Source organism: Mobula birostris, chromosome 10, assembly GCF_030028105.1.
Source record: "Mobula birostris isolate sMobBir1 chromosome 10, sMobBir1.hap1, whole genome shotgun sequence".
Taxonomy (NCBI): Eukaryota; Metazoa; Chordata; class Chondrichthyes; order Myliobatiformes; family Myliobatidae; genus Mobula; species Mobula birostris.
The window spans coordinates 118,265,522-118,285,241 of NC_092379.1; the positions used below are offsets into that span (position 1 = coordinate 118,265,522).

Here is a 19,720-nt window from a genome sequence, read left to right on the forward strand (position 1 = left end):
GCAGTTCGTCAACTGAAGCTTAATAGAAGATGATGCAACAAGACCATGATCCAAAAGACAAGAGTAAATCAACAACAGAATGGTTTTAAAAAAAAAAATATTCGTGTTTTGGAACGACCAAGTCAGAGTCCAGACCTTAACCCAATTGAGATGCTTTGGCATGACCTGAAATAGTTTTATATGGAGGAATGGTCTAAAATTCCTCCTCACTGTTATGTAAATCTGATCAACAGTTACAGGACTTGTTTGGTGGAAGTTATTGTTGCTAAAGGAGATTTTACCAGTTATTAAATGCAAGAGTTCATATACTTTTTCCATCCTGGGTCATGAATAATTAAACAATGTGTTCAATAATGACATGAAAAGAGCAATTGCTTGTGTGTTATTAGTTTTGGCAGATTATATTTGTCTATTATTGTGATTTACAGATGAAGATTAGGCCACGTTTTGTGAGTAATTAATGCAGAAAACCAGGTTATTGCAAAGAGTTGACAAACTTTTTCTTGCCATTTCTTACCAGTTCAAGTCCTAATGCAGTCTAAATGTTGCTGCATTCAAGTCTGCTTCATTATCTGAGGAGGTATGAATAAAGTTGAATCGTCTGTAATCATCAGCAAACACTTTTTGATTGAGAGGGGGTCCTTAACAAAACAGCTAGAGGTAGGCCAAGAACACTGTCCTGAAAAACTCAAACTGTATTGTCATAAGATTATCTCCAACAAATGCAGATTGTCATGCTCAGATTGTTGGCAAGTAACTGCTGATTGATAGCTTTTCCTGTCCTATGACAGCTTCATTCACTTTGATGGTTAAGAGTAGCTTGCGAGGGAGTAAGTAATCAGGTTGCATTTCTGCTGCTTTTTGTGAACATTGGCATTTAGCAATAAAGTGAAAACAGTGTTATTAGCAATAGTTTACAGCTTTGCTAGCAATGTGACTGGTTCTGAGGCACCAATCTTCAGCACCGTGCTGGGATGTCATAGAGTCTGGAGTGTTTTGTTATAGACTGTACCAAGTTTTTGAGATTTCGTAGAGTAATTGGGATTGTCCGCTATAATGATGAGAACATGAGAGGAGATGAGGTGGACAGACCACTTCTAGCTGAAGTTTTATCTTCTCTGTTTGCTTGTTCTGTATCATTATTGTGGGTAGGATATTTCTGGAGCATCCTTACCCCGGGAATGGTGGACAGCACCATTTCTGATTGGATGTAGTGGAATTGCAAAGCTTTAATCTGATACATCACTTGTCAGATGATTTAATTGTTTTTTCTGGACTGTTTTGTGTCAACCTGCTTTGTAGCTTCAATAGGATGGTGCCTTACTTTTAATTTGCTCTTTTTTTACATCTACAATTGAGCTAGAGTTGGCCTTGATCCACCAACTGAAGGAGGATGATATTGGTAATTAGCAGAATGGTTATTTGCCAATGTTTGTCCTGCTGTCATGAGCCTTATAGGTTTCAGGAATCAGTGTTGAAGATCTCAGGTCCAGTCCATTGCCTCTGGTGATTGCTGCCCTTTTTTCTCCTGCCTGGGGACATAAGGACAGCTGACAATGGAGGATTCTGAGACGTTGGCTGAAAGTCACAATATTATGATTTCAGTAAGCAATGTGCTGGGGGATCTCAATGAATCGAGCAGCATCTCTGCAGCAGACCTGATGCAAGGTTTCAACTCAAAACATTGACAAATTCTTTGCCCCCCCCCCCAACACCTCTCAAAGGTAGTGCTTGGCCCACTGAGTTGCTATAGCAAATTGTTGCTCTAGATTGCGTCATCTGCAGTTTTTTGTAGCCTCAATATTATGAGTGTGACTACCACAGAAACCAGCAGCCTGATTTTGGCATATATCTATTTGTTGCTTTGAGTTGACTGGAGGGGTTAATTAGAATGGTTGGCAGATTGGATGTACGTAGGATATTATTTTTTAAATTAATACACAACAAACACCCCACAATATGAATTGAGGCCATGGATATCAGATGTATATCAATAAAATAATGGCCTTCCTTGAGCCAAAATAAAGTTCTTGTTACTGTTCAGGTTATCCTCATTTTCTCTAATTAATTTCATTTTCAGTTATTTTAAACTGAAAAACATTAACTATTAGGAGTAATGTTTAGACAATGGATAATATCCATATTTTGTGAAGATTTTTCAAAAATAAAGAACTGTTTTGCTGACTTCCAGTTAGCCATCCTGATCACTATGTTCATAAGGAGGAATATAATTTGGAGTTCAAGTTGAAAGTAATATTTATGGGTTGATATTGTGCAGTTTTATTAGGTGGTTGGAAGAAGTTAAGAAGCTCCATTCTATCGGTTCTTTCGGTCTTTTTGAGTTGTAGGTCGGTTTATAAATTCCATCAACAATCTTGGGCAACTTCTTATATTTCCTTTTTGTTGCTTGCTGTACAGTTTGGTTCTACAAAGATAGTCTCTGCTGCTACCTCCTGGATTGTGTTGCTGATCAGCCTCATGGCACATGTTTCATTGTCAGATTGATTTGCCATTCTTGTGTCAAACCTGCTTTTCTCATCCTCCATTTGGCTTTTTTTTGACAACCTAAGCTCTGTCTTTAATACTTGGACTGAAAGTATATTTTCTAAGTTTTGTTTTCTAAAATCTGGGCAAAGAATTTTGTCTATGATATCACCTTGATATTTTTATGTTTCCTAATGATTTTAGATCATTTATGTTAGATTTTTATTTAAGAAGAGTCTATCTAGTGTGTTAGGCAGGATTGATTAGATACTAGTCAAACCAAAATGTTCAAACTTGACTGTTTTACCTGAGTTGGTAATTTTTAGTGCTACAATTGGCCTAAACAAACAAGCTGTATGAGGATTTCAGTGGATCAGGCAACAGCAGTAAAGCAAATTAGATAGACAACATTTCAATATGTGACCCTTCATCTAGACTGTCCACTTCTCTCCATAGATGCTGCTAGACCTGCTAAATTCTTCCAGTATCTTGTTTATGCTTAACATTCCATCGTTTGGATTCTATCTCAAAGCAGTTTTTGTAAACATTGGGCTTTATCAGTTGCTGACTAATGAATCAAGCTTTTGTTTAAGAAAATTGTATGAAGATGAGATTAGATTCATGTAATGTTTACGTTAAATCTTTTGTGAGGAATAATAGTTTGTCCGATATACTGGATAAGTGTTAATACTCTCGACTTTCTTTGAATATGTAGTAAAATTTGCCGAGATCAGTAGATACATGTGCCATGTTTGTTAATAACCTCATTTAATAAATGGGGTGCTTTGATTTGACTGCTGCAGTTGTTGCCAGAATAAACAAATGAATTTTGAACTTAAAATGAAACGTAGTTTGGAAAGAGAAAAAGCTGCTGGATTGCGTTTGTGCTGTTTAACAACAGATCATTAACTATTAACACTGTAATATGTGGACAGGACCTAAACAAAATAAAATTACAATTTTCACAGCAAATAATAGCACAAAATTCAAGGAAGACTTGGCATTTTAAATATATTTCTGTTATGTGGCTATATATTGGTTTTGAAATAAATTACAGTAGAAAGTTTTTAAGACTTTGTAGCTTTTATCCTAGATCAGTGTCTGTTTTTCAAGAAGGAAAAGGTGTGGTTAGTTCTAAAGCTATTTAAGGTCAAGTTTTCACACGGAGAGAAGTAATTAATCAATTTCAAACTCTCTTTGAAGAAGAGTGAAGTATTTTTAGAAAATATTGCATTGCATGTTGAGATCAGTTCAGTAAATTTTGAAGTACCATTTCTATTTTGGTAAGTGAGTGTAATCACATGAATGTTGGAAGGGTGGGTGAGTGGTACTTGTTGGCTAATTAAATCCTGCCTTTTCCACATAATATACAATTGACTTTATCATGGAGCTAAGCTCAACCAGCAGTTAACTTTTACTCAACCTATGGGAAGGTCCAGCTGAAACTCGAAAACTGCCATTACAGTCATGGGAGGCTTACCTACTAAAGCAATTTTTGGTATGTGCTCATCTGTGGAAAAATGACTCTAGTTACCATAAGACCCATGTTCATTAACTTTGTTTCTTGATAAGAAGTGAACCTGAAGAAACATAATTGTATCACAAATATTTCCAAAGTTTTAATTTTTCGAAGTAAATGCTACTTTATTTAATTTTGCTTTAGGAAACAGGACATTTTCTGTGTTTTTCCACTGCTGGGTGCATACCTGTGATAGCAACATCAGGTAAGCTTTTTATTACTGAGATGATGGCAATTCAGTTTCAGTTAAACTGAAGTTCCCCAGTGGTTTGCCATTCATTGAGTAGTCTCTAAATAATACAGCAGTGAAAACTTTAAAAGTCTTGGAAGTGTCATGTTCTGAAGAAGAATGTCTGCAAGGTTATTTCTGTATTTTTATTCTTTTCCTTCTCATCTCATGAAAATAACTTGCAAATGAAAATCATATGGGGTTTTTTGTAAAGAGTGGGAATTGAAGGAATAAACTTTGTATTTCAGCGCTATCATAATGTATTATTTTATCACAGTGAGTATTCATTTGAATAAGTGAACAGTTGAGTGTGGGAGCATATTATTATTGGTTTTCCTCCATTAATATAGGGATGGCACGGTGATATAGGTCCAGTAACTAGGATTGGAATCTCTTCTCTAGTGATATACACATAGAGTTTGTACATTCTCCACCTGATTGTGGAAGTTTCCTCGCCATGTATCAAATACTGTACACAAAAAAATTTAAAAAAGGAAGATGCTGGTAATCTGGAAAAAAAAACAAAATGCTGGAAATATTTGGCAAATCCAGCAGTATCTGTAGAAAGAAAGAGCAACACACACAAAACAGTGGAGGAACTCAGCAGGGAAGAAATGTTTTAGGTTGACTACCTCTCTTGCAAGTTAAGTTTGGCTGAAGATAGGTATTAATTAAGTCTCAACCTCCCAGAATGCTAACTCATTGTAATGTCTCTTTTCTAAAAGTAGTTCAAACTGAGGTCACAAGATAGTTTTACTATACCTTAACTCTTATCCTTCATTTGTTGTCTATCTTGATTCACTTTCTCTTTGGAACTGAATGAGAGTTTTCAACTTACTGATAATTTTTACCATAAGACGATCAGTATCCTCTTCTTTTCTCTTCAACAACTTACTTTTCTGAAAAGACAAAATGCACCCACAACTTTAATATTGATCCTAAATGTGTAAAGGCTCTTTGAGCATTCCCTGTCACTGCAATCAAGAAATGTCTGGAGTCTGATGGGGAATTTTACTCTGGTTTTGGGTATCATCTCTGTTTTGTCAATCCTAATGTAATAACGTTAATCTTTCCTTTAAACTTAAAACATGTTATCCTATATGGTCTTACTATTTCAATGTCCCTTTCTTGTGCTGAAGTAAACATTCTTGGCATTCAATTCTACTCAACTCCTGTAGGAACTATGAACTCTGAAACTAACATCTCAGTTTTTCCAGCCTGTATTATATCATCCAGGTACTGCAGTGTTATTTACTGCACCAGCTTATCTGTTTTTAACTGGAGTGTGAGGTATCTGAAGCTTTATCTGAAATAGTAGTTTTTTTTTTTGAAGACCGGGGAATGGAACAATTAAAAGATGATTTTTTTTTAAGAGCAAGACATTTTATTTGGAAGTACATGTGTACATCGGACAATATCCTGGATTGTGGTGTCTCACTTATTCAGATAATCCTAACAACTCTTGCATTATGTGGGCTTCAGTTAGATCCTTGAGAAATTAATTTTAGTAAATTTTATGACTGACTTGTGGAGCACCTACAGCAGCAGTTATACTTAGGGACTCGACTTCAAGGTGATACTATTATATACAAAGCATATTATACAATTTTCAAAATATTTTGATAAATCCTGATGTTCATTTGTTAATCTTTGATCATCTTTTCTTTAGAGGATTCAGTAATACCGAGACATTGTGCAGTGAATATAAGTACTATTGTGAGCAGTGCCGTAGTAAACAAGAAGCACAGAAGAGGTGAGCACTTGTATCTTATAAAACCAAAATATGTATGGTTTGATTTATCAAATTTAAGCATGCTTGCAAAATCTCATTATATTGCTTATGCCTTGGATTGTTTCTTAATTTATTTGTACTGTCTCCCTGCACTGTGTCCTAACTTGATTACAACATAATATGAAAGTGACCTTGGTTAATTGTAATTTTTCTTAAATTTATTAAATTACGCAATGTGGGCATCACCAGCTAAGCCAGCATTTATTGCCCATCCCTAGTTATCCTTGAGAAGGTGGTGATGAGTTGCCTTCTTGAACAAGTCCCTGAGGTATCGGTACACCGACAGTGCTGTTAGGGAGGGAATTCCATGATTTTGACCCAGCGACAATGAAGAAACGACGATTTGTTTCCAACTCAGGATGATGAAGGGACTTGGAGAGGGATTTCCAAGTGGTGGTGTTCCCAGGTATCTGCTGTTCTCATCCTTCCAGATGGTAGTAGCCGTGGGACTGGAAGGTGCTGCCTTAGGAGCTTTGGTGTGTTGTTACAGTACATTTTGTAGGTAGTACACATTGCTGCAACTGTTTGTCGATGGTGAATTGTAATAGAGAACTTTAAAATGTATGTTACTACTTTTTCAGATTTATGACCATTATAAATTGTGAATTTCCAAAATAATAGTGCTTCATATTTGTCTGCAAGTTGAAATGGGTGCAAACTGTTAAAGTAAAACATTATTCTCCACTCTTCCTTTTGCAGAATGAGGGTGAAGAAACTACCAATGATACTTGCTTTGCATTTGAAGCGTTTCAAATATATGGATCAACTCCATCGATACACTAAACTCTCTTACAGGGTAGTCTTTCCCCTGGAGTTGAGACTCTTTAACACATCGGGGGATGCCACCAATCCAGATCGAATGTATGATCTTGTAGCTGTAGTTGTTCACTGTGGGAGGTAACTTGAAAGCTCTATATTCTGAAAAATTTCTTAGATAACTCCTGCTATTTAACTGATACATGCAAATATTTTTGAAGTTAAATATATTTAATGCAATTAAGTAGTCCATATTTGAGTGTAGAATAATGTAAGAAACATAATGGAGTAATTTTGATCATTCAGATTTACTTTAATCAATCAGTACATTTATATATTTAAATTTTGATGTATTGAATTCTTGTAACAAAATTCCAAACATATGATGAACAGTGAGTTTTTATGTTGCTTATTGACCCAATTGGTTTATAGAAGCCTTGAAAAGAAAATCTTTCCACTGTATCTGTCCTTATGTGTACATGCTTCAAGATCAAGCTGGAAGTGGTTGACTTCTAAACTGCCTTCAGAAATTGCCTAAGTATTCTGTTCAAGGACAATAAATACCATCCTTGCTAGCAATGCTGACATCATTGATTGAATAAAAAATAATGCAGATATAATAACTTATTATTATATATTGTAGTCATCCCTCCTGGATGCTGCAGTAAAGAAATTAGACATTATATTGATGGACCCAAACAAACGTGGTAATTTACCAGTTACTCAAATAAGAAAAATCCACACATTCTTTAGATAGTTGAAATGTAAACATGAACTCCGAGGTAGTTTATCTCTTTCTCCGAAATGTGAAAAGTTGACCAAACAGTGTTTAATCACATTCCTTTATCGCTTAACTGATCCCTCTGTTTCAGACCTCTCCATATTCTTATGCTAAAACCTTTAGTTCTAACTGTAGAAAAGCCTTTGTAATACTGGTGATTTGCACATTATAGGCTACATCACATTTTGATGTAGGGAGATCGTGAAACTTGCCTCCTGCATTCCTACAAATTAATATATTTCTCTATATTGTAGACTTCAAAGTGCAGCTGATCAACTTTGAGAATTTAACTAATTGCAGTTAATCAGCATAGTTAAACTGGAGAAGGCTCAGATTTACTCATTCTTGAATGTAGGTACTTGTATTGCACTTGAATCATGACTTATCACCAATTGTAGCACTTTGTAATACAGTATGCCTTGTTAGGTCATTGGATAACATAAAAGTTACAAATGTATATCCTTTGTGATTTAAAACAAATCATTCTGTGATTTATTTTAAAGAGAAATATATAAAAGCTAACAGTACTTTTATCCTTTTTCTCATAGTGGGCCAAATCGTGGACATTATATCACCATTGTAAAGAGCCATGGGTTTTGGTTGCTCTTTGATGATGATATTGTGGAGGTAATTTTTTCTGATTATGATCCTTAACTCTGTGTTAAATTACTTTTCAAGAAACAATCTCATTGAAACCGACCAGATACTGAATGTCCTGAATAGATTGGATGTAGAGAGGATGCTTACTTAAGTAGTCTAGGATCTGAGGGCACAGCCTCAGAAAAAAGTGACATTGTTTTAAAACTAAGATGAAGAATGTTTTTCAGGCAGAGGGTGGCAATTCTTTTGAATTCGTTGCCACAGAAGACTGTGGAGGACATGTCATTGGCTATATTTAAGACAAAGGTTGACAGGTTCTTGATTGGTAAGTTAGTTATGGGTTAAATGGAGAGGGTAGGATAATGAGAATGGAAAAAAAATCATCCATGATTGAATAGCGGAGCAGAATCAATGGGTTAAATGGCCTAATTCTGCTCTGTATCATATGGTCTTCAATGTAATTCATTTTGTTCTTGGAACATTGTATGGAAAACTCTGAATATAGTGAAGAAATGGTGAATGATCCACAGATGCAAAAGGTATCCAGTTGTAAAATAGTTGCCACCAGTTTTGTGGTTTTAAAAATGGTCCCAATTGTACTTTAAAGGAAATAAGTACATGTCATTACCATCAACCTCTACAGAGGGAAAGCATGTATGTGCCTACTTAACAAAAGTTAAGCAAATATTTTCAGAAGTTAAATACAGCTCGAGTACCAATTACACTAAATGCTTTTTGGAAGTGTTGTGGATATCGGATTTTTTTTGATTTTGGAATATATAATGAGCTAGCTTGGGATCACTAACATTTCTGACTCTGAATTTATGTGCAACTGGTAAGCGGCCTTTGTCTTAAACTTGTTTATCACACATATGTACTTAACAGTAAAAACTATTACATAGCATTAATACAATGAAAATATAATGTGTGCAGGGTAACAAAAGCAGCAGAACAGCATCAAGAGAATATCTGAATCAGCTGTTGAACAACAACAGACAACGGCAGGCTTCCTGTCTCTACCTATGATGCCGTGTTTGATTACAAAGTTACAGTACACTGTATTCGTATTTTACTCTCTTTGAGGCTTTATGCAATATATAAAAAACAATCAGCATTGTAAACTTGTTCTGGTGTTCAGCAACAATATTCGCAAAACTCATCAATGAACTTCTCTGCTGCTTCATGATCAGCAGACGCTTCAAAAATTTCAAACAAGAGAAAATCTGCAGATGCTGGAAATCCAAGCAACACACACAAAATGCTAGAGAAACTCAGCAGGCCAGGAAAAGAGTACAGTCGATTTTTCAGGCCAAGACTCTTCATCACTGGAGAAAAAGAGATGAGTCAGAGTTAGAAGGTGGGGGGAAGGGAGGAAGAAGCACAGAGTGATAGATGAAACTGGGAGGAGAGAGGGGTGAAGTAAAGAGCTGGGAAGTTGATTGATGAAAGAGGTACAGAGCTGGAGAAGGGGGAAATCTGATAGGAGAGGACAGAAGGCCATGGAAGAAAGAAAAGGGGGAGGGTGGTAATGGACAGGTAAGGAGATAAGGTGAGAGAGGGAATGATGGGGGGGGTGCATACTGGATGTTCAAGAAATCGATGTTCATGCCATCAGGTTGAAGGCTATCCAGACAGAATATAAGGAGTTGCTCCTCTAACTTGAGTGGGGCCTCACCTTGACAGTACAGGAGGCCATGGACTGACCTGTCGGAATGGAGATGGGATATGGAATTGAAATGGATGGCCACTGGGAGATACTGCTTTTTCTGGCAGACAGAGCGCAGGTGCTCGACAAAGTGGTCTTCCAATCTATGTCGTGTGTCACTGACATACAGGAGGCCACACTGGGAGTGCTGGATACAGTTCATAACCCCAACAGACTCACAGGTGAAGTATCACCTCACTTGGATTACTGTTTGGGGCCCTGAATGAAAATTTAATGCCTTACCTCTTCTTAAATTTCTGCAACCAACCTGCTGAATGTTCACAATTACCTTCAATTTTCAGTTTGTCGTGATAGATCTTTGCTTTTTTCATGATCAGCATACTGTTAAGTAGCATATGTTCACTCTGCTGTTGAATCCACTCTTTCAATACACAATCAAAATCTCATTTTTCACTTTATGCAGTGCTTTTCTATTTCTCATTAACTTCTGTCCATTAGTCCAAAGTTCAACGTAAATTGTTTGGTGCACAGAGACCCACGCATTGTTGGGAACCTTTGAAGCTCCTTGTGGAATTTTCCATTCATGACGTCATGTCAGCGCTCAAAAAAATTTCAGATTTTGGATTTTCAGATAAGGGGTACGCAACCTGTACTCTAAATATTAGCGCTAGGATATTTTCTTTACAAAGAAAGACTGGAAAATTTAGGATTACTTTCCTCAGGTAAGAGGTAATCAAGGTGATAAGAAGCTTTAATAGAAAAATACATTCTGACTTAAAGAAGTACTCAAATTCGATTCTTAAAAATAATTTTATAAGAGAATTGACTGGAACATTATATGCATGGTGCAAAGGATATAATTCAAAAACAGCACAGATGTAATCTGGTAAGTGGTACAGAGCTGTAAATTTATGATTCCATAAAAAAAATCCCCATCAATCATATCTGATTTTTGACTAAATGAAATGTTTGGGCATATAAAAATCACACGACTACTAGTGCCAAGTGTACCAAAAATGTGTGTATTTTATGTCATTACTGAAATTAATTTTAATACACTTGAATTCATAAAAACGGTGCTATTTACCAATGCTACTTTATCAGTATTTATTATTGACATCCAGCACGGAGTATACCCTCCAGTCCTTTGAGCCAAGCCATCCAGTAATCCCCCAGTTTAACCTCTGCCTAATCACAGGACAGTTTATAATGACCAATTAACCTACCAACTGGTACGTCTTTGGACTGTGGGACGAAACCGGAGCACCCAGGGAAAACCCGCGTGGTTGTGGGGAAAATGTACAAGCTCCTTGCGGGCAGTGGCAAGGATACTTAACAGTGGAGTATTTAACACTCCAGTTCTAAGGCTGAACCTCTGTGTGTTAAAATTCCCAGAAACCAAAATGTGATGTAAGAGAAAACTCAAAATATATAGGCTTACTACTGATTTTGACCAAATTTCCCTCGGGATTAATAAAGTATATCTATCTATTTTCTGTGATATTATTTTATTAACTCATTATGTTTTGATAGCCATTTAGAAAAAGAAATGACTATTTCTTTTTCTACATGTTTCTACATTTCTTTTTCTATATTTACAGATCAGAAACTTTCTAAATACTGTTCTTACTACCTTTCTGATTTCATATCCTACTGATATAATGGAAAAAAATTTTAGATTTAAATCCCTTTCAGAAAGGTTCAATAGCAATTATTTATAATATGATAACGAAAATAAATCCAGATTTTCGAATACAATCAAGAACGATTGGGAAAGGGAACTTAAGCTTACTTTACCTACTGAGGAATGGTAAAAAATTTTCCAACTAGTTAATTGTTACTCTATCTGTGCTAAACATGCGTTGATACAGTTTAAAGTTGTACACAGGGCTCATATGTCTAAGGATAAACTAGCTCGTTATTACTCTCATATAAACCCTGTATGCGATAGATGTCATTCTGAGATAGCTTCATTAACTCATATGTTTTGGTCATGCCCTTTGTTGAAGAAATATTGGGATGATATCTTTGATATTATTTCAACTGTTTTGAATATTGATCTACAACCTCATCCTATTACTGCCATCTTTGGTTTACCAATGATAGAACAATGTCATCTGACCTCCTCAGCTTGTCGGATGATTGCTTTTGTTACTCTAATGGCTAGAAGATCTATACTACTGAATTGGAAAGAGATTAATCCTCCTACTACATTTCATTGGTTCTCTCAAACTATGTCTTTTTTAAATTTAGAAAAAATTATGTGTCATTTTTGACCCATCTATTAAATTTGATGAGGTTTGGAGACCATTTATTCAACATTTTCACATGATGTAATTTGACCTTTTCCAATTCCATTTTGTTACTTCAATATATGGGGAGAGGAGCGGAAGTAGCGGCACTATTGGTTTTATCTGAGATATCATAATAGCCCTTTCTTTTTCTTTTTTTTCTCGTTAGTTTTCTTCTAGTTTAGTTAGATTAGTTTTTTTTTCTACGGGGATTTCTTTTCTTTCGTTTTTTTATGATATTTTTGTATTTTCATGTATATTTTTTCTATATTATTGGTAATTTTGTGAGATTTTGGGAGGCTTATTAATTACGTGCCATTTGAGTTTATACTTGTACAAGCTAATTATTATCAATATAATCCCAATTGCTCTGTACTTATTTTTGTAATGTTTATGATGTTGAAATTAATTAAAAGATTGAAAAAGAAAAGAGAAAAAGAAATGACACTTAAATCAAATTTTATATTAAATGTAATTTGTACAACAGCAACCTGAAAACCAGTGGAAAATTTTGCAGATAATCAGTTTCTCTATGTAACATCTGCATTTTCTCCACTTGTAGTATTGGATAAATGAAAGAACTGTGCACTTCCAGTATTTAATGTTTTTATTTAAGATTTTCAATGTATGAAAATCCCCCATTTCAGTGGGTTTTTAAAAGAAGTATTTTTAAGCTAATCGTAATAATGTGTGAATTTTATTTAATGTATTAAACTAGCTAATCTGTGGGAGATCCAGAAGTGTAGTTATTTTGTTTTAAGAATGCATTGAATGACATAAACTATAAATCATATCAAATATGAAATGTAAACTTATTTATTAAAGTCCTGTTTTAAATTATTTTCATCAAGTTATTTGGAAAAGCTATTAGTGCTAAAATAATATTTGTTTCTATTAATTTTTTGCTTCTTCATGAAATATTTTAATTTTTGTAATGGCTAAACAATAAAGTAATAGTGAACCAAACAAGAACATTGTAGTGAAATATTCAACATTTAAACCTGAATGTTCTTTTCAAATTGCAGAAAATAGATGCTCAAGCAATTGAAGAGTTCTATGGGTTAACATCAGACATCTCCAAAAACTCAGAATCAGGTTATATTCTTTTCTACCAATCAAGGGACTAAGGAATTTCAAGTGCGAATTACTCGTCATCCTGAAGGAAGCTGGTTCTCAACAGCATTCTCCCCTAATGTGGTGGGACTGGAACCAGCTAAAGAGAATAATGAACAGCAAGGATATCTTGGTATGCAGGCTGAGAGTATGAATGTATGCTGACAGCATGATGGCACAAGACATTTGTGTTTCTTACCACTCTCTTCCTGTTGCTGTGTATCATCTTCCAAAATCATTGTACACTAGGTGAAAAAAAAACAAGTTGGTCCAACTGCTTTTTTCAATAACTTTTTTTAAACTAGTTTTCAATAATATAATTTGACTTTTTTAAGCATATTTGACACTACTGTAAATTATTTAGTTACTAATGTATTAAGTCAATTGATTTCAGCATTGAAAACATTCTGATATGGCAAAACATTGATTATATTTTTTAAAACTCTAATTCTGAAAGTTTTCTTTAAGATTTAATTTTTTAAATGGAATGCATTCTATTATTTCTACCCCCATCAAAATTATGGGGGTTCAGTTATCACTATTGAATTTATATGCTTATGACGCATTGAGGCGTATTGGCTTGCAGTAGAACTAGGGTGATCAGGGCTATATTTGACAACAGGTGCTGCTGAATCTTTAATTCTTGCAACAAAGTAGACAGACTTATGCATTTAAAGTTGTGAGAAGTGAATGAAATTTGATACCTATAAAAGTTTTAAAATAATTTGGAAATGCCTTGATCAATTTTTATTTTACTCCACCTCAGTTCCAACCAGCTTAAGTTCTCCCCACCCTCTCTCCCCGTAAACTGGTAAATGAGCACTCCCTTGTGACCAGTGGGCCAAGTGCAGTGTTAATAATAACACTGTGAACACGAACTTCAGCTACTGTAATGGAAAGTTATTCAGGTCATTAGAGACATGTATTTTGTATATTGGGTTCAACATTTTTACAAACAAAAACGTGCGTGATTTGAAAACTTGCAGGATACACTATTGTGCAAGATGTATTATAGATTGAAAACCTGTTACAAAGTGCACTTTTGATACAGATTTATAAGTATCTAAACAGGCATAACTTATGAGGTGTGTTTTGACACAGTCTTGTATTCCAAGGATGCTGCCTGTGTTGAATAAAGGTAACAAATGGTCCAAAAGAAATTCGAAAGTGATTCTGTGCAGTATTTATAAAGTGGCCAATTAAGGCTCTGGTGTAATGAATGGACTTCAATTAGCAGTTGCTTGTTGTATCTTCCTGTTTCTGTTCTTTCCTTTTGAGCCTTTCAGTGCCTTGCACCATGCCCATTAACAGAAACAACTGACTCAAGTCCATACTGGAAGGGTGTGAGCTTCCCATGCCACTATGTGGTGCAAACCATTGAAGCTTCAACATTTTCTACTGCTTCAAATTATTTTACTAGCTGTCAAGTGTACTGCATGTTGAGTTACGGTGAGAGTTATTTCTAAACATGCCTTACTCTGTGATAATAGTGAAGATCCTAACAAAGGAAATGACAGATTAATATAGAATATTCAGTGGCTAAGATTACTTCTCATTATACCCAGCAGGACAAAATACACTGTTTTTAGCTCACTTGCATCATACACTTGGAAAAACCATTGCAGGACTAGTTACAGCAGGTCTATTAGAACTTGCTATTATATTTTTCAGCATATACCTGGTAATATTGTTTTAGGATAATCACTGGAGGTAAGATATTTTCCTGAATTGTTTGGATATGATCTGAAAAAAAGTTTTCGTAGAAATAACAGCCACATCCACACAGCTCAATTAAAAAGCTATGGGGTAAATGAAATGATTCTAAGTTGCCCCATAGCTTTATAATAGTGTAACTTAATAGCACCTAATTTACCATAATCTTTCCAGAGGAAAATAGTTTCCATTATTTTTATACCCACATGAATAAATATAAACGAACAATGGATAGTGGATATTATGCAAGGTCTATAATAACTTTGGTCATCACAATTTTAATTTTAGCAATATTCTTAAGTGATGTCCTCTCATCAGATCCTGGTTCTACTTAGAAAATGGTGCACTCAGAATCCTTATTTGCAATTGTGCAAAACATTGTTATTGAGTTCTTTTTGTATAATATTTGAGTACATTCTTCTGAGCTGACATTTATTTTTCAGTTATCACAGCTTCCATGACCTTGCAATTAGCATGCCAATGTAAAAAGATCAGTGTAGATCACAATATTTTCAGATGACTGCATTTTCATAACTACTGTAACTGCTTTTGACACCTTGTGAAGAGAAATTTTAGGGTCATTATTGTTGGCTGGTGGTTGAGATTCTGGGAAGGCTGCTGGATTTCTTAAGAAATTTGTCAAATCTCCATTTAATTCTGTTGATGAAGATTGTTGATGGTTGGGGAATAGGTAGAGATTGCGTCAGGAGAGAACAGATGTGCCAGGGCCAAGATCAAAGGGTACTAAATTCTGGTGTAGCATAGTAAGGGCTATTTAAACATTTTAAGTTGAGGGGGGGTAAGAAATGAAGTGCATTTGTAATTGGAATACATTACAGCAAAAGGCTTCTTAGTGTAATAGTTTGTTTTTCATATCTACCTAAAACAACAATTGACCATCATCTGTTAACAGATGCCTCCTGACCTGAATACATCAAATCTATTTCCATGACTCCATGTTTCTTGCTTTTAGCGATTTGTTATAAGGAAATTAAACAACTTAGGTTGAAATTAATTGTCAGATCTCTTTGAATATAGCAATGACTACGTTGGCAAATTATCCACATGGTAATCTTTGTAGAAAATAAAGGAAAATCCAAAATTTAAAATTTAGTTTTGTTTATTTCTCATATCAGCCATTGTGCTTTCTTTTGAGTTGGTTTATCAGTTAATGCTTAATTCTGGGCAGCTTTGTTTTTGAGCACTGATCTAAGATTGGTTCTGCTTATTTAAATCAAACACAATGGACTATCATTTCAACACATTGATCTGTATTTTAAGTGGTTCCCAGTGGCAAAAGGCCAAAAATGAACCAACAATCCTTAATTATTTCTCTTTATCCTTCTCAAAATAGCTTTAATGCTATTAAGTTTTTACTTTGGAGGGAAATGAAGCAGTCATAGCCACTCTTAAAAATTCCACAAGGGAGTATTGCATTTCCAATTCTTTCCCATGAACTTACTTCTAAAGAGAGACTTCTAGGTAATCTCACTTTCTGTGGATGTACACCAGGCGTTCTGCAATATTATGACAGCTTAAGTGAATATTAGTACTGACTCCATGATACTTGATTTGTTTCCTCTCATCTGTCTTTGGTGAAAGGTCTTTTTTAACTCTTCAATTTTCCCACAATATATGTTGTGTATATGTATCTCTTTCTATTCCAAATTCTTGGATTCCATTCAGAGGTCATATCAATAAACTGAGTCTATTTTTCCACGTACAAGTGCTATAATTCTTTAAATGGTTTCCTGTTTATTTACAAGGCAACACAAAACTTAGAGAGAGTGTTTTGTTTACCTATTTTTCATCCTTCTCCTTCCAAGGCTAAAAATCAGTAATGTGCCTGAAAGACTTTATTACTGTGAAAAGCTGTTAATCAGGGTAGCAATTTTCTTTACTTGATATGCTTTTAAAATGTCATTTGAATTGATTTTCAGTTGTTCACAAACCAGATGCATTTTTGTATACATCTCTTTGAATCTAGTTGAGCTATGTGTTTGTATCACATTATGGTGAGATAAATAAATGTCCACATATGCAACTGCAATAAATTGCTCAGTCTTGACTACTGAAGTTTTAGAAATCCCAGTACTATAAAAATTCATGTAGCCTGATGTTAAACTATTGTTGTTTTCCTAATTGGTACTAAAGTAGGAGCACATGAATATTTGCACAGTACATTCCCAGCACCAATTGCATCAGTCTCTACTGCCTTTTATTTTTAGTTAGATACTGGCTAAATGTCAGGCGTTGTTTATAGTTCAAGGTTATGAAAGTTGAGTATAATACAAAGCCCACAGTAAGAAATTTAGAAGTAATTACTTCTTGAAATGGCATATTGAATCTTGCAATTTCCAGTCAAAACTTTGGAATAAAGTGTTAGGATTTTTGTTTACTGTTTTGAGTTTCACACTCTCAGGCCCTTGACATCACGTTTTTGTTCCATGGAAGTATGTTGCCTTTCCACTTAATGTCTGAAAATGTCTCCCTAGATTTTTAATACTGTTGATTAACTTTTTCTTTTAATTTACAACTTAAAACAGGCACTAACAGCAAATGAGATCTAAATAAAAATGTAGGAAAAAATTCTTGGAATTGAACCAAAAGTCTGGCTGGGACATTATTGGATGATGTTTCCTTCCTTCTGGTGGGGCTTTGTATGATTTTCTTTCTTCTTGATGCTATTTAAATAACACCGCTATCGCTGATGATTGATTGCTTTGGGCATTATCATGGTGTTGCATGAAATAGGTGACAATGGCAGCAAGTTAATAGGAGAACGGAAGAAGAGTTCAATGTCACTTGTAAGATTTACAGTATACCCATTAGCACTTACAGACATGGGCTTAACCATGGTTCCTCTTCTGAGTGTGCAAAAGGAAAATTGTAATATGTATTTAGCACACTGTCTCAAGTAAGTTTGTGCTACTGCTGTTTGCAAATTTACTACTAATGTGCAGTTCAGTTAGCTGGGTGACATTTTTAACTCAAAAATTGAAACAAAATTGCAGATGTGGAATTCTGAAATTAAGGCAAAAGATCTAAGCAAGCCACGTACTACCTGTGAAAAAAGGAAATGCAATTAGCGTTCAGTCCAAAGACCTGTGAGAATGAGGAAGGAGGGAAAGCAGTTTAGTTTCAAGCTGCATAAAAGGGTGGTGGAGACATGGATAGGGCAAAGAGTATAAACCTAGTAAGATGATGTTAGGATTTCTGTCTTGATAACAATATCTGGGAAGTTAGAGAAAAAATAGTATAAAATTCATTGTTCTAAACATCGTCATTGTGCAAGTCTGATCAGCAGCTACAGGAAACGTTTCATGGAGGTTAGTGCTGCTAAAAGAGGTTCTACCAGCTATTAAATACAAAGCTTCACATATTTTTCCAGTCTGGACTGTAAATGATTTAACAATGTATTCAATAAAGACACAAAAAGTACATTGTGTGTTGCTAATTTGGGCAGATTGTGTTTGCCTATTATTGTGACGTAAATGAAGATCAGACCACATTTTATGAGTAATTAATGTAGAAAACCAGGTTGTCACAAAAAACTGTGGGTCTATTGTTTAAGAAAAATAACCAGATGGCTTGAGTCGCAAAAATAAATTGAGGTGCTTTTATTTACCTCAAAACAAGACAAAAACTGGGGGGGAAACCCCAAGTTTTTGTCTTGTTTTGAGGTAAATAAAAGCACCTCAATTTATTTTTGCGACTCAAGCCATCTGGTTATTTTTATATATAACTGTCAGACTAAACACCAAAGCCTTGGTAACCTGAGGCTTATAACTGCTAAGCCGCTCCCCCTAGACCAACCAAAAGGTGATTAACTCAATTGTCCAATTAAAGATGGTATCCTCCACCATCAGCACACCTGTGCAGGTAGCTGCTGCCTCTATGAGACAGCTCCATGCAGCAGCTCTGTTTCAGACCCAGTCACTATTACTGCTGGGGATGAGTGTTTTACCGAGTGCGCCATGTGCTGTCCATAGTTAGTGACGGGCCTTCATCACACAGGTAATTGCAAAAGGGTCACAGACGTTTTCTTGCAACTGTAGCTATGGGAGACGGTCTGCTGGGTAATAGAAATTTGTTGCTTTTCTCTGGAAAAAGCGCGGAGTGATCCAGGAAAGGAAGAGTCAGAGATGGTGCACGTAAAGATCAAAGCATCTTGGAAGCTAGTAGACAAAATAACTTATTTTTCAAAGTTTGTATATGGGTTAATGCACTCAGGAATGTTTTAACTGAGTTAGCAATCACCTTCAGGCAGCTTTCATAACTGGTCTTACAATATTGTAGCCACATTCTTTGCTACATCTGCAGGAGAACCAAAGATGCATTCCATCTATCCTTCAACAGGACAAGAAATAAAAAAAGTATTTTCTGTCTTCTAGTTGCAGTCGCCAAATACTTGATGTACTATCATAGAAGATGACCTCTTTCAGGAAAATCTGGTGCAACTTGCCTGCTGGGCTGTGACACAGTTAACATTGTGCTATAGACCACCTCCATTCCATTTCCCCAGATGTTTCTCACTATCGCAAAAGAAATGTTAGAAAAATGTACTTGGGCTGCTGCAGTTTAGAGCCCAAGTCAATTGCAATCCCGATCCCTGAGATCCAGCACTGGTTGCTATTCATACAAGCATTCTCCCCACTGAAAAGGGTACTGAGTATAATGCTATTTGAAAGTTGTGATGGATATAGTGCTGAGAGCAATTATCATTGGTGGCATGATTCTGCTTTTTTGTGAATGTTTTGCAATATCTATCAGTTC

At 35.3% G+C, this 19,720-nt stretch overlaps 1 protein-coding gene across 4 annotated transcripts in view; it reads left to right on the forward strand.

Annotated features, from left to right (window-relative positions):
- Positions 1-16,988, forward strand: part of LOC140204271 (ubiquitin carboxyl-terminal hydrolase 12) — a 54,465-nt gene extending 37,477 nt beyond the window's left edge. Inside the window, exons 6-10 of one of the 4 annotated variants that reach the window (XM_072270854.1) lie at positions 5,902-5,985; positions 6,724-6,921; positions 8,110-8,188; positions 8,389-8,486; positions 13,144-13,227. In XM_072270854.1, coding sequence (XP_072126955.1) covers positions 5,902-5,985; positions 6,724-6,921; positions 8,110-8,188; positions 8,389-8,460 — 433 coding nt within the window. In that variant the 3' untranslated portion in view covers positions 8,461-8,486; positions 13,144-13,227. Of the gene's footprint in view, positions 1-5,901; positions 5,986-6,723; positions 6,922-7,815; positions 7,913-8,109; positions 8,190-8,388; positions 8,487-9,094; positions 9,313-13,143 lie in introns of those variants that run through there. The other 3 variants (XM_072270855.1, XR_011887570.1, XM_072270853.1) reach the window with 3 other exon arrangements.
- Positions 16,989-19,720: the final 2,732 nt, after the last annotated feature.